This window comes from Erpetoichthys calabaricus, chromosome 7, assembly GCF_900747795.2.
Source record: "Erpetoichthys calabaricus chromosome 7, fErpCal1.3, whole genome shotgun sequence".
In the NCBI taxonomy this organism is placed as follows: Eukaryota; Metazoa; Chordata; class Cladistia; order Polypteriformes; family Polypteridae; genus Erpetoichthys; species Erpetoichthys calabaricus.
The window spans coordinates 176,620,034-176,633,672 of record NC_041400.2 but is presented as its reverse complement, the minus strand read 5'-3'; the positions used below and the strand labels follow the sequence as shown (position 1 = coordinate 176,633,672).

The following is a 13,639-nucleotide window of genomic DNA, read 5'->3' as shown; positions in this document are numbered from 1 at the left end:
AATCAGCAGACCTCAATGGCCAAGAAGGAGCATAAGATCTCACAAATGTCTCCATATACAGTACATAATGCTGACCCACTGACTAATCTGTAGGAAAATATCAAGGATTTGAACTTAATATGTGCTGCTACAGGGAGCCAGTGGAGTGACCTGAAGAGAGAAGTGACACGTGCTCACCCCGGCTGCTTGAACACCAGATGTGCCAGTGCATTTTTAATAATCTGCAGCAGTAGTAGTATTCAAAGAACTGAAGTACAGTCTTGTCAGTCTGAACACGAGGAACGTGAGGGTAAAGAGTGCCAAGCCTGGCCTTGAGGAGATTGCAATCAATGTAAATTATACGTATGCTCCTCAAGTGGGCTGTGAGGAAGAGGAGACAAATGGGTGAAGAGCCTAGAGTGGTACAAGAGGGAGAAAAAGTGATTGTTGGCAGTGATCTAAATGGGCATGTGGGAAGGAGTATGGAGATGATAGGGACAGTACATGGAGGATGGGGGATTAAGGGAAAGAGCAGATTTTGCCATGGCATTTAACAATAGTGAACACATTCAGTTTGTGACTTACAATAGCGGAGAAGAGAAAGCCAAGTAGACTTTTGAATGTGTTGAAGATCTCATTTGAAAAAGATAAAGAATTATAACATTATAAATGAGGAAAGTGTGACAGCTCAGAATAAAGTGGTGGTGACGGACTGGGAAATCAGAATCACCAGGAAGAGTAAAACCAGAGCAAGCAGAGCCAAGGATAAGGTGGTGGAGGTTAAAAGAGTCAGGGCTTAGGAACAGGTTTAGGGAGAAAGTGTTACATGAAGCACAACCATCTGAGAGTATGCAGGAAAGGAGGGAGATAAATAGCAAAGTGGAAAGTAGGTGAAGAGGTGTTGGGTAGAATGACAAGAAAGAAAGTACCTGGGGTCAAAGAGACAAGGCGGTGGAACACAGAGGTGTAGGATGTGATAACGGCTAAGAAAAAGGAAAAGAGGACCATAGTACCAATGAGGATATAGGCAGACAAACAAGGGGGCAGAGAGTGCAGTAGCTGGAGCCAAGTCAGAGTCTTGGATGACGGGGTATGAAAAACTGGATATACAAGAGGGAGAGAGTAGGAATTTTAGAATAATGGAGGCTAAGAAGGATTTAAGTCATAAAGTAGATAAAAGATGGGCAAGGTGTGGTCTCAAGTGAGCGCGACAGGATCAAAAATAGCTGGAAGGGGTACTCTGAATGGCCCGAGAACAAAGAAAAGTCAAGACTAGTATTTGGAGCCCAAATGAAGGGCTAATACCAAGAATAAGGAAGGAGGAAATAAAGGTTAAGCTGAAACACCTCAAAATGAGGTCAGCTTTAATCAATGTCCATTTCTGTGTGTCAAAAAAAAAAACAATAGTTATATTTTGAAAGATTATTTTATAGATAACAGATTTTCAAAAAGTAACACCATTTCACCATCTTCTAACTTCAGTTACATAAAGCACACTTCAGCCCCAGAAATTTGCTGCCTCCAGACTCCATTTAATATTCTGCATGTTCTCTCGCCTTTCTTTTGTAATCAAGTTGGCTTCTCCTTTTTGCAAACGTCTTCTCTGTGCAGATTTTTGTTGTTTTGACATCTGTCGCTTTACTTTTTGCTTCACCATTTCCTAGAAGATCAGACAAGCAAAACAAAAAATATCCATATGTATTGAAAGAGGAATGATAAATATAATGTAAAATTAATTATATGGGTTAAAATATACTATACGGTTTTTCAGACATTTTGGAAACCTAAAAAACTGACTTAATATACAACAGGTTTAAGGCTCTCTCTCATGCATTCATCCAAACCCTAACTCTATATATTTTGATTTGGAGAAATGTTAACTGACTATAAAAACATAATTCAGGAAAATTAAAAATAAACAATCTGTAAGAAATCAAAAAGAATTTCCTTTAGAGATTTATGGCGACACCAAGACATTATCCAGTTATTAAAATGTGAGATTTTGCAGTTGGCAGCAAAAAAAAAAAATAGATCACAACCATTCAGAAGCTTTCAGGCATAATCATTTGTTACATGGCAACCTAAACAATATTTGCTAAATATTACTATTTTGTAACTACTATAAGTATCTATAGATGTGATGAGCATCAAAACTAGCTGACAGAAATGCGCAAGACAGCTAATAGTACTCGAATATTATTTGGAAAAAATGTCAGCACCCTAATGGCTTTACAATGCAATCATTTGTAACATAAACATAACACTCTCAGTCCTACATAATTAATCCAATTCAGGGTTGTGGGTGGCCAGAGCATATCCTGGCAGCCTTTACATAAGGTGGGAACCCACCCTAGATGAGGTGCCACTCCACTGCAGAGCCAACGCACACATACATATTGGCAATTAATGTAATGTGTACGCCTTTGAGGATGTGTGAAGAAAATTGGAGAATCCAAAAAGAAAAACCACATATGCTTAAAGAGAATGTGCAAACTCCACACAGAAGACAACTGGAAGCATAATTTAACCATAGGACCATGGAACTGTGAAGCAGCTACACCAACTATTGCTCTACTGTGCTGCCCTGTTACTAATTAAATTACTTAAATATCTACAAATAAAGTATAACTGCTAAAAGAAAGGTTCGTAATATAGACAACTATGGAGAAATGTAAATATGTTACCAGAATAAATGCTTAAAAAGCAGAAGACCAGAAACAAACAAACTAATAAAAATAAGAAGGTCTAAATTCTACCAATTACAGTGAGAGACACATGTTAAAGATACTCAAATTCATCTGCAATATGGATAAATCAAAAAACATAAGCTAAATACATACACGCAAACATACATATATACATACAATATATAAACCTCTCTCTATCAACCCAAATTTAGGTTTCCATTAAATAGAGGAGACCACTCACACCAGCAGTCTTGTATGTCTAGTTAATGCTGAATTTTCCATAATATTTTATCCAGCATATTCTTAAAGTTTCTCCTATCTTTTAGCAATATGCTCAACACTTGTTACGATGACCTATTCTTTAGATGCTTACTGATATTTGATTTTTCTCTTTTTCCACCAATGATCTTCAATATTTGCTTCACTCATTACCTTTAAGTATTCAGGGGAGAAACTTACTTTGTTGTCTATTTTAGTTTTCTAAAGACTCAATTTAGGTCCACACGTAGTGCTTCCTATTCCAGATAGCAGAGGTTACATTATTTTAGCTGCGTCTTTCCAAAATCCTCAAACATGCTGACAAATAGTCGTCCCTGAGAAATCAGTAAAACTTCAATAAATAACAAACTTTCAATAACTGAAATTATTGGCAAGGGCTCCATAAATGCTGATAGTCCAATGCTGCCAAATACTAAAAATTAAAGTAAAGAAGGGGAAAAAAGAAGGCTGATAATTGACCAAATGGCTCTGTAACAGCCAAAATTCTATATTTCACACCATAGCAGAACTAGGAGGCACCCAGGCTTAACAAGGCTGAAATTGCCATTTTAAACAGCCAATAACAAATTAAAAAAAAAAAAAAAATATCACAATGTGCATAAAAGCGACACCTATACTCACCCCAGAACTAATGGCACAGGGTCTTTTAAATTATTGTCAGTCCACCTGCTGTAAAGCAGTGGATCCATACCACTCTGAAAAAAGGGGGATCCATTCCCTTATGAACTCGAGTGCCTTTGATGGAGCCCTGACCTCAACTCTACTGAACATCTTTGTGATAAATGGGAATGCTAACTGTGAGCCAGGCCTTCTACCTGACCTCACAAATGCTCTTTTGGCTGAATGGGCACAAATTCCCACAGACACACTCCAGCATTTTGTGGAAAGCCTTCCCAGAAAAGTGGAGGCTATTATAGGCACAAAGTTCAAAACAACTCCATATTAGTACTCAAGGTCTTGGAATAAGATGTCTAACAAGTTCATACAGGTGTTATGGTTAGATGTCAACAGATTTTTGGCCATACAGCGTAATTTCAAAAACCTTTTTTCACTCTAACAATTTGAAATTTGGTTTGTGTTGATATAAACAACTATTTAGCGTACAGTAGTAAGTGCAATCCTTTTTTTAATCATTTGTGATAGTAAAAGTAATGATTATACAAGCAAATGTCTGACAATGTTTTGTTCTTTGAATAATTTTAATAAGAGTCAGAGCTGGGCGAGTTCAATTTACATCTACGCTGCAATCTGAAGTTAACACTTGCTTTTACAAGAAGAACTGACCCTTTCTTCTTAAGTGGTAGAAATACTTAGCTTTATGTGAATACTTTTGTTTTTAAAGACAATGACCTAAATATTTAAATGTATATTTAACACATACATAGATTGTGTTACATATGAATGTGCATTTGTTTTATTATGAACTTGTGTATAAAATCCAATACCCTTGAGTGGAACAGTTAGAAAATAAACCTGTCCGACACAGCAGGCACTGAATCCTGAGGATGGAAATATTATATTACTGACATATGCATTATAAGCCAAATAGATCCACATCCTGCTCTCAAGACAGATTCACTCCCTTCCAAAACATGTGTAACTCAATCTGTAGTGAGCAAGAAGAGACAAACACTACATCCCACAGGCCTTACATTTGTTGGCCAGCCTTAACTGCTTAAGGTACACAAGCACTGTTTTCATCCGAGGATTTAATGAAGGATTGTGTCTAGGGCAATTGATTTTGCCTTTACTTTCTGCAGTTATTAATGGACCCAGTGTTTCTAAATGCATTAGGCTTCTCATTTAATACCTAAACCTTGCAAGTCTTAAAATGACCTTTTACATGTTAAAAAGAATCATTGTGATTGTGTTACTAATGTACATTAGGTAAAAAGCACTCGTAGGGAAGCTTTTATGACATTGACAGGCATTAAACAAAAGGCACTTGACATGAGTTTGTTTGATACCTTTATGTGTGGTTTTTAAAAACACATGCAGCTCTCATTTTTTTCACATTTGGTACTCACGGCCTGGTTTCTTCTAAAAGTATATTGGTACATTTTAGTTGGGAATCACATTAAATTCTTTAATAAATCCCCTTCTGAAATAAAACAGTTAAGAAAAGGTATATGAATAATACAAATAAAAGCTAGAATTAGTTTTTCAGTGTTTTCTTGATTAAAATGTTCTATGGGGCTGAAGCCTATCCTTGTAACATCAGCCACAAGGCAGCCACCATCCCTGACAGAATGCCAGTCCATCTCATCTCATTTAATACTTCCTAAACCGCTGTAATTTCTTCCTTTTAAGACACTTTGAAGAGTCCTCTGGTCTCTTAAGCTCTGGAAATTTGTCATACGGTCAACAGATATTTAAACACCAGCTGAAAGTAGCTTTAACAAACTGTTGTCTTTCATAATCAAACCTTGTGAATTTCCCATTGGGATTAATAAAGTATCTATCTATCTATCTATCTTAGGCAAAGGTGGCAAATCTTATATTTTCCTGACATTAGTGAATTGGGGAATATAGACTATTGCGAACATATGTGATAACAATCAGTTGAGACTTTTCAGGGTTTGAGGTCCTATTTGGATATTCCTTTTTCCTTTTCTTTTCTACCAGCTACTCAAATATGAGTTTTTAAAACCTATGGTGTTCCTCTGTTCTCTCCACTTCCATTTCATCAACTCCATAGTTTTTCTCCTCTTTAACTCCAACTTCAAGACCAGTTTATGCTTTATACATGTTGTTATGCAGTATTTCCTACCAGCCTTTACCAATGTAATGAATTCAGCAATGGGATCTTCTCTTTACCTTGTACATTTCATGGAATTTAGTATTCAAGAAAATATTTCTATCTTCCAAAAAATCCCAACCATTAAAATATAAACTAGTACACTGCACATATGTCACCCCTTGTAAGCACTATGCCATGGGATAGTCTACTAATGCTTATTTCTAGTTCTGGCAAGTTACAAGTTCAGGCACAACTTTATGTAAGTTTTGGGACTGTTGTCAATTTATAAATTTTACTCTGCATTTTCAGAAGTTTCCACCATCTAGCCTATCCATCAACATCCCTCTTTGTCTCATATAATCCTACTTTTAGATTTCTCTTCTTTACCTTGTAATCTACCACAGAAGGGTATTCCCCCCTTTTTTCCCACATTTTTTATTTATTTCATCCAACAGTCAGTCATTACATTTTTGCTTTTTAAATAGTTTTATAACAGTAAGTCATATTCAAAAGTAATAGTGATAATAGAATGCAGTTCCACATGCTAGTAGACTATATTACATATGTGCTTTTTAACAGCACTTTACAAAAGAGTGAAAAACGGAGCACAAACAAACTTGTGGTAGCTGAATAACTTTCATACACAGCAGCATGCAATTCAGGTGTGTTAATGATGGAGGGTCTTTGACTAATTGTTCCTCAATTTTCTTAAAAATAATATTTTTGAAAGTACACCCAATAGAACAGTATCTAATAACTAGCAATTGAAAAATATCTATTAATACTTTATGACCAATACTAGCATAAAAATCACTATCTATATTAACCTATGAAAGGAGAAAAGAAACTGAAATAAGCTCCCCGTTTACTTTTTAATATTAGTTAGAACACAGTAATTCGTTAAAATTATATAAATAAGAACTTGCAAAGAAACTGACTTCATGTATTACGTAAATGCGAATGACACATGATGGGCAAGAAGATCAGGGGCTTGCCACGATTGTTCATGTCTACCTGGGTTCATGTTCATGTTAAGCCACTGAAGCCTCCCAACTCCTGACACCACTGCCCATTTCTAAACTACTTCCGTGCTTATTATATTAGGACAGCTGCACCTTTCCCATGTAATTACGGTAATTCATTCAAATAACATTTAGCTGCAAGTTGATAATGTTGGTTCTTTACAATAACAATCTGTAGATAATATTGTTTAATCAATTCAGTCATATATGAACACACAATTACATTCCCCTTCCATTGATCTCCATGGAAGTGACTTTTTTGTACTCTATTAGGTAACTTATCTAAAGCAACAGGATGAGGCACTGATGTATGAGCTGCTCTGTCCGCTGTTTGACTCATTTGCACTGGGCATCTTAGTGCCTGTCAGATGAATAAAAGAGAAAAATATACAAAATATACAAGTTCAAGTAACTGCTCTCAAGGTAAAATTAAACCAGTAAACTAATTCTTATTTGAAGTCTCACATAATGTTTCGCTGCTTTAATATGGATGAGTCTACAAATTCACCAATGCTTTTCAATGAGAAATCTTAAAATTGTAAGACTTTGTACAGCGCAATATGTTTGAGATGACTGAGCAAAAATTAAACTGTCTCAACAAATTTCTTTGAAGAATGTGTCATATCTCAACAAAGCCCTTAGAAAATATCTCAGATGGAGGAAACCTGCATTTTAAGAAAAAATTAGAATATAAAGAAATTTAGATATGTGAAACATTCATTTTTCTATTTACTTAATTTTATTTAATTTTTATAACTTATTACAAGTTCTTGGAGACTTGCATGAGTATATGTCTATAATGCATTGGACCAAATAATTACAGTCATATGAAAAAGTTTGGGCACCCCTCTAAATTCTTTGGATTTTTGTTTATCATTTGGCTGAGCTTTCAAAGTAGCAACTTCCTTTTAATATATGACATGCCTTATGGAAACAGTAGTATTTCAGCAGTGACATTAAGTTTATTGGAATAACAGAAAATATGCAACATGCATCATAACAAAATTAGACAGGTGTATAAATTTGGGCACCCAACAGAGATATGACATCAATACTTAGCTGAGCCTCCTTTTGGCCTCTAGACGCTGTCCTCCTATAGCCTTTGATGAGTGTCTGGATTCTGGATGGAGGTATTTTTGACTATTCTTCCATACAAAATCTCTCCAGTTCACTTCAATTTGATGGCTGCTGAACATGGACAGCCTGCTTCAAATCATCTCATAGATTTTCGATGATATTCAAGTCAGGGGACTGTGACGGCCATTCCAGAACATTGTACTTCTCCCTCTGCATGAATGCCTTTGTAGATTTCGAACTGTGTTTTGGGTCATTGTCTTGCTGGACTATCCAACCCCTGCATAACTTCAACTTTGTGACTGATGCTTGAACATTATCCTGAAGAATTTGTTGATATTGGGTTGAATTCATTAGACCCTCGACTTTAACAAGGGCCCCAGTCCCTGAACTAGCCACACAGCATGATGGAACCTCCACCAAATTTGACAGTAGGTAGCAGGTGTTTTTCTTGGAATGTTTTTCTTCTTCCGCCATGCAAAGCGCTTTTTGTTATGACCAAATAACTCAATTTTTTGTCTCATCAGTCCAAAGCACTTTGTTCCAAAATGAATCTGGCTTGTCTAAATGAGCATTTGCATACAACAAGCGACTCTGTTTGTGGCGTGAGTACAGAAAGGGCTTCTTTCTCATCACCCTGCCATACAGATGTTCTTTGTGTAAATTGTGCTGAATTGTAGAACAATGTACAGATACACCATCTGCAGCAAGACATTCTTGCAGGTCTTTGGAGGTGATCTGTGGATTGTCTGTAACCATTCACACAATCCTGCTCATATGCCGCTCCTGTATTTTTCTTGGCCTGCCAGACCTGCTGGGTTTAACAGCAACTGTGCCTGTGGCCTTCCATTTCCTGATTCCATTCCTTACAGTTGAAACTAACAGTTTAAACCTTTGAGATAGCTTCTTGTAGCCTTCCCCTAAACCATGATACTGAACAATCTTTGTTTTCAGATCTTTTGAGAGTTGCTTTGAGGATCCCATGCTGTCACTCTTCAGAGGAGAGTCAAAGGGAAGAATAACTTGCAATTGACCACCTTAAATACTTTTTCTCATGATTGGACACACCCGTCTATGAAGTACAAGGCTTAACAAGCTAATCCAATCAATTTGGTGTTGCAAGTAATCAGTATTGAGCAGTTACATGCATTCAAATCGGCACAATTACAAGGGGACCCAAATTTTTGCACAGCCACTTTTTCACATTTGATTTAATTTCATACAACTAAATACTGCGTCACTAAAAATCTTTGTTCGGAAAACACCCCAGTACTCAGGTGTTCCTAGGAAATGAGACATACCACTGTTATCTTTTTTGTTGAAAGTAAATTATTACGCAGGCTGAGAGGGGTTCCCAAACTTTTTCATATGACTGTAAATCATTTAATTTAAATACACAATTAGAATGCACAAATTAGGTTGAATACACTGTAAAACAAAGCAATTTCATTACAATTAGCATAAAACCATAACAATATATGTTGGTTAACCTTATAATTGAAATATAGCCAGTTAACAATGGAGGAGAGAAAAGCAAAAACTCCAATCAGTAGCACTTCTAGCGAAAATGAACCCCTGGGGGTCTACACAGCCAGATAAAAATCAGATAAAATCACAACAGTGTGCACAGTCCCTCCTAGGCAGTCAACAATTAAGTACAATATGTGATGGGCAGTCCAGTAAGAAGATTAAATCTTTGTGACCTAAGATTCCAAGACTCCCATTATCTCAGGTGGCACTTCCCATGGGCAGGAAAGCAGCAACTTGGCAATTTAGCTGCTGGATACAGAGACAGGAAACTGAATATCTTAAGTGCATTTATATAAGATATCTTTACTGCATTTTAAAATGTCATGAAATAGCAACCAGATCATTGTCAGATACTTCAAACGCATTTCAAGATATTTCAAAATGACAGGTCGCTCTTTTGAAACAGACACTACAGAATGTCATCTTGGGATATCTCAAAATGCATAAAAGTTACTTTACAATAAGTGCATCTCAAAATACATGGGCAATTACTTTTAAGATATCTCAAAATGCACTTGAGATATTTCTAATAGTGATCAGGGTTTCTTTTAAGATACACTATAAAGTGCATTTAAAATATCAGAAAATAAACATTTTACCAGATATTTATAATTCATTTTAATATATTTTAAAATACATTACAAGACATTTTAAAATTCACTTGAGACAGACACATTGTCTCTAAATGTTAACTTTGACTTGTTTCAAGAGGACATCCCTGAGCCAATTTATTTCAGTGCAAGAACACATTTGTACCACAGAGGGGCACTCATGCTACAGAAATAAACAAAAATTCAAAAGCTTTAAGATAAAGTTGGATTAAGTTTGCATAAATACTACTTAGAATAATATCTAAGTCCCAAACAAACTATTTAACACATCAAAATAAAAAAAAATTAAAGAAAAAAAAAATGAACAAATCTAAAACTGGATAATATGAAGTATGCTTAAGGGGAGACACAACTGAAACATAAATACTGAACACACATGGCCTGAAGGATAACAAAATATTGATATGCTATTTAGCTACTTTATATAAAACTATATAAAAAACAAAAAACGTGTAGCAACAAACCTAGATGGAATACACACAAAGAATATGTTATATATTACCATGGTTTCATTTACATTTGTATAAAGTTCAGTTAAAATTATGCTATTCAACAAAAAGAACTCATAATAGCACCACTCTGTAACATTTAAGGTAGTATATTTGTTTGAATACTAGAAAACTATTCAATGCATTTAAGATAGGACAGAAAATAAAGAAGTACGACTGAAAATACATTTGCTTGCTTTCTTATGCACTGCACCAAATGAGATAATAGTTGAGAACAAAAATGGTAAATCTGTTGCTACTAGATTAGTATGAAATCAAACAGAAAAAACACAGTGAAGAAGTCGTAGCAATGATAAACCATTTACTGTAGTAAGAATTATTTCAGATCATTTTCTACTTTTCTATGCTCTGCTTGAAGTATAAACAACAGACAATAATCAATTCAGTCTAGTCCATTATCTACCTTGTTTAGTGCAACAGAACCAAAGTATAGTATGTAAACAAATCTCAACATTTTACTATGGAAACTAAAAGATTTCTAAACAAAAAACCATGTAATTAAAAATCCTCATTAAATAAAAGAAACATTTTTAAAACTGCCCTTCAAATGATCATGTCTCTACAACCAAGTCATACTTACCAAAGGTATTGTTGAACAGCTTGTCATACTACTGGATGACATCATGCTTGTTGTTCTTTGTCGGGGTTCACTTGCATGTGCCACAATCCCCTTATTACTGAATCAGAAAATATACCAAGTTAATGAACTTTAATGATAAAGACTGATTACTGGACGCTAATAAAAAAAAAAAGAAAAAAGCTATATAATTTGTTAACTTTAGCACAATACATATACCATAAGTACAAAATTTCATATGTGAGGCTATAAGAGCCCCAAACACCATATTTTATATTTTCACACCCACTATATATGTAAAAGGGATTAATTTAACATATTTAATATCCCCAAAATCCAGATTCATTTAATAATATCGAATTTAGTTGTCCTGCGGTGGTTTGGCACCCTGCCCGGGATTGGTTCCTGCCTTGTGCCCTGTGTTGGCTGGGATTGATTCCAGCAGACCCCCGTGACCCTGTGTTCGGATTCAGCGGGTTGGAAAATGGATGGATGGATGAATTTAGTTTATGATAAAATGGTTTTAAATTTGTTTTAAACTGTATATATATTGACCTCTGCCCCCATGTCATGACTTGCAGGCTTTGTGCGCCTCCCCCAGTCGTGCTTAGTCTGTTTGGGGGTAGGCAGAATTTGAACTCCCATTCTGATTATTTTTCTGCTTTTCTCAAGCTTAACTTCCCTATATGCATTCTGTTTTAGGTTTAAATTATGGTACATATGTGGTATGCTTTCTAAAGAGGAGTTATGACAAGATTGTTTAGTAAATGGAGATCATTCAACAAGCAAGCAAAACTGTTTTGAGTTCAGTAAATCATAACCAGTACATTGGGATTAGGCAAAAAAAAAAAAAACCCAACACACATGTGATAAGGTTGTTGGGGTTTTGTTTGCTTATACTACACTATACAAGTATCAGCCCTTTGTTTATTTAATTTCTCTTAAGGTTTAAAATCAAGCACTAACCTGATGATGTCATGCACAAACGCTTGTGATGGCAACAGCTCATGGTTTCCAAAAGCTGCTTATGGGCTACATAGTCCCATATAACACAAAGACTATACAAATTATCTACCAATATGAATAGCGTAATACTATTCTAGAAGGATGATGACTAAAAACTGAAAAAAGGAAGGAAGAAACAAAAATAAACATGGGGGGGGGGGGGGGGGAGAAAAAAAGACATGGACAAAACTGGAAGATGGATACCACCCAACTCAAAACAGATTAAAATCATTAACACACAGTAGACCACTTTAATTAGATTACATAATATCGTTTAGTCACTATGGAAACATGCCATTAATGGGTGGCTAGCTATCGACTGAACAACTTTTTGCTCCAAAAATGTCATGAAATAAACATGTAGTCAGTGACTATATATAATCAGACAAATTATCCATAATTTAAGAGAAAAACATTTAAATTATTTTACTGTGCTTGAATAATCAGAAGAGAAACCTCTGAACCTCACAACTGCCAAATTTACAATAGGAATTTAGTGATTTTTAGTGATTTTAATCCTTTATTTATTTACCATACACAATTTCTTGTATTAGAAATGTGTCATTTTTCACATACCCCAACTTACTCTGCAGTTTTTTTTGTTTTTTTTTATGGGGGTTAGAGCACAGGGTCAGCTATTTGTACAGTGACCCTGGAGCAATTGCAGGTTAAGGGCCTTGCTCTAGGGCCCAATGGAGTAGCATTCCTTCTGTCACTGCCAGGATTCAAACCGGCAACCTCTGACTTACCAGATCAGATCCTTTAGTCAGAGAGCCACTGGTAATTTACTAGACACATGCATACAGTGATCCCTCGCTATATCGCGCTTCGCGGCTTCACTCTATCGCGGATATTATATGTAAGCATATTTAAATATATATCGCAGATTTTTTGCTGGTACGCGGATATCTGAGGACAATGAGTCTTTTAATTTCTGGTACATGCTTCCTCAGTTGGTTTGCCCAGTTGATTTCATACAAGGGACGCTATTGGCAGATGGCTGAGAAGCTACCCAACTTACTTTTCTTTCTCTCTCTCTTGCGCTGACTATCTGTGATCCTGACGTAGGGGGTGTGAGCAGGGGGGCTGTTCGCACACCTAGACGATACAGACGCTTGTCTAAAAATGCTGAAAGATTATCTTCACGTTGCTACCTTCTGTGTGCAGCTGTTAAGTATGCTGCACGGTGCTTCGCATACTTAAAAGCTCAAAGGGCACGTATTGATTTTTGACTTTGTTTTTCTCTCTCTCTCTATCTCTCTGTCTCTCTCTCTCCCTGCTCCTGACGGAGGGGGTGTGAGCTGCCGCCTTCAACAGCTTTGTACTGGCGGTGCTTCGCATACTTAAAAACAAACAGCCCTATTGATTTGTTTGCTTTCCTCTCTGTTTCCTTTGAAGAGGAAGATATGTTTGCATTCTTTTAATTGTGAGACAGAACTGTCATCTGTCTTGTCATGGAGCACAGTTTAAACTTTTGAAAAAGAGACAAATGTTTGTTTGCAGTGTTTGAATAATGTTCCTGTCTCTCTACTCCTGTGTTTCTGCGCAAATCTGTGACCCAAGCATGACAATATAAAAATAACCATATAAACATATGGTTTCTACTTCGCGGATTTTCTTATTTCG

General features: G+C 36.0%; 1 protein-coding gene across 1 annotated transcript in view; it reads right to left on the bottom strand.

The window, feature by feature from the left end:
- Positions 1-1,383: 1,383 nt before the first annotated feature.
- The window catches only part of riok2 (RIO kinase 2 (yeast)), a 47,036-nt gene continuing 34,780 nt past the window's right edge, over positions 1,384-13,639 (bottom strand). The window contains exons 9-10 of the mRNA XM_028805744.2: positions 11,012-11,108; positions 1,384-1,639 (exon numbers count right to left, since the gene is read on the bottom strand). Coding sequence (XP_028661577.1) covers positions 1,478-1,639; positions 11,012-11,108 — 259 coding nt within the window. The 3' untranslated portion in view covers positions 1,384-1,477. The remainder of the gene's footprint in view (positions 1,640-11,011; positions 11,109-13,639) is intronic.